Genomic DNA, 1641 nt, shown 5'->3' on the forward strand with positions numbered 1-1641 from the left:
ATGGTTATCCCGCAACCAAACAAGCCCCACGTGTGCCTGACGGCAGTCCTCATCGTGACCAGCCTGGCACTCATAGACGCCTACCTGGTGGAGCAGAATCCGGGTTCCCGGAGGCTCGCTGTGTGCGTCACCGTGTTGGCAAGCGACGCGTGTTTCCTCGTCGTCCTTCGATACGTGGCCGTCTGGGCTGGGTCAGAGGTGCACACCGCGAGGCGAGGCTATGCCATGATGCTCTGGTTCTTCTACATCTTTGTCTTGGAGATCAAGGTCTACTTTGTTTATCAGAACTACAAGTCCCAGGACACGGCCGCAGGTGTGGAGGTGGTGGATGTAGGTGTGTCCCGGAGAGGTCTTACGCTGCTGCTGTCCATCTGCATTCCCATTGTGTTCATAACACTGGCTGCGATAGATCACCTGGAGTACTTGCGACCATACAAAAAAAGAGAGGAGATACGGAGCCGCCTGTTCTGGGTGGTGCTGGACCTGCTGGATGTCGTGGATGTTCAAGCGAACCTGTGGGAGCTTCAAAGTGAAGGACTCCCTCTGTGGGTGGAGGGTTTGATGTTCTTCTACTGCTACATCCTCCTCCTGGTGCTGCCGTGTGTCTCCCTGAGCGAGATCAGCATGCAGGGGGTGAACATCGTCCCCCACAAAATGATGCTCTATCCCATCCTCAGCCTCGCCACCATCAACATCATCACCCTCCTGATCCGCACGGGAAACCTGCTGGTCTACGGGGACATCCGAGTGTCGGGGATCATGATGGGAAAGAATGTGATCGCCATCTTAATGAAGAGCTGCAGCCTGCTGCAGTACAGGAAACACCAGCCGGCTGCTCCTCCGGCGGATCGGGGCGCCAAGATCCAGAAGAACTCTCAGGAGGAGGTTCAGGTGTACGGCGGTCAGCACGTGGGGCTGCCCAGAGTCGTGATTGAGGACTTCACCAGCATCCCAGAAGAGGAGGAAGAGGAGGAAGAAGGCGAGGAGGGCGGTGATGATGCCAGTCAACAAGAGGTGAGCTTGAATGGCGATGAGATAAAAGAAGGAGAAACCCAACTGAAGCGACGGGACACGACTGGTTTGGGATAAACGAGCATCTGCGGTGCCGTGGAGAAACTTCCCGATCTGAGGAGCGCAGGTTGACTCAGCGTCTGCAGTCCCAGAATCCAACATGCTCTCACTGCGTTGCTGTAATACTGATCAACAGGTTGGACATTTCTTCAGATTCTTGTTCATGAACTCAAACGTGACCGTTTCTAAGGAAAGGTCGTTTTTGTTGTTGTTGTCCTGCTCTTGCTCTGATATAAAAAGAATTTCACTTAAAACATGAGTAGAAATCATCTTGTTCACACAGATATATGGTGGGGATGTAAAATTCATTTTTAGAGTGCTGAAATTAAACCTGTCACACGTCTCTGAGAACCAGTCACTTGGAAAATGCCCTGAAAGCTTCTTGTTGGCAGGTTCAGATTGATGCTGCTCTCATGTCTGTGAGCAGATATGAAGTAGAGCCGATTTGGGCTCAGAGGGCTCTGATGTAATCTGAGAGAATTGAAACACTAGCTCAGCCTGTTAGGTCCATAAACAGTAACACAAATCCAAGCGAACCCTTCCTCAGTGTCAGTGTTGAAGCCGCACAGC

The 1641-nt window shown here is 52.2% G+C and overlaps 1 protein-coding gene across 1 annotated transcript; it reads left to right on the forward strand.

Moving 5' to 3' along the window:
- Positions 1–1089, forward strand: LOC308394726 (transmembrane protein 121-like; the record flags this gene model as incomplete). Its single annotated transcript, XM_080879189.1, has 1 exon — positions 1–1089. The coding sequence occupies one exon, from the start codon at positions 1–3 to the stop codon at positions 1087–1089; it is 1089 nt and encodes a 362-aa protein (XP_080735315.1).
- Positions 1090–1641: the final 552 nt, after the last annotated feature.

The sequence above is a fragment of the Rhamphochromis sp. 'chilingali' genome (assembly GCF_963969265.1).
Source record: "Rhamphochromis sp. 'chilingali' genome assembly, chromosome: 4".
Classification (NCBI taxonomy): domain Eukaryota; kingdom Metazoa; phylum Chordata; class Actinopteri; order Cichliformes; family Cichlidae; genus Rhamphochromis; species Rhamphochromis sp. 'chilingali'.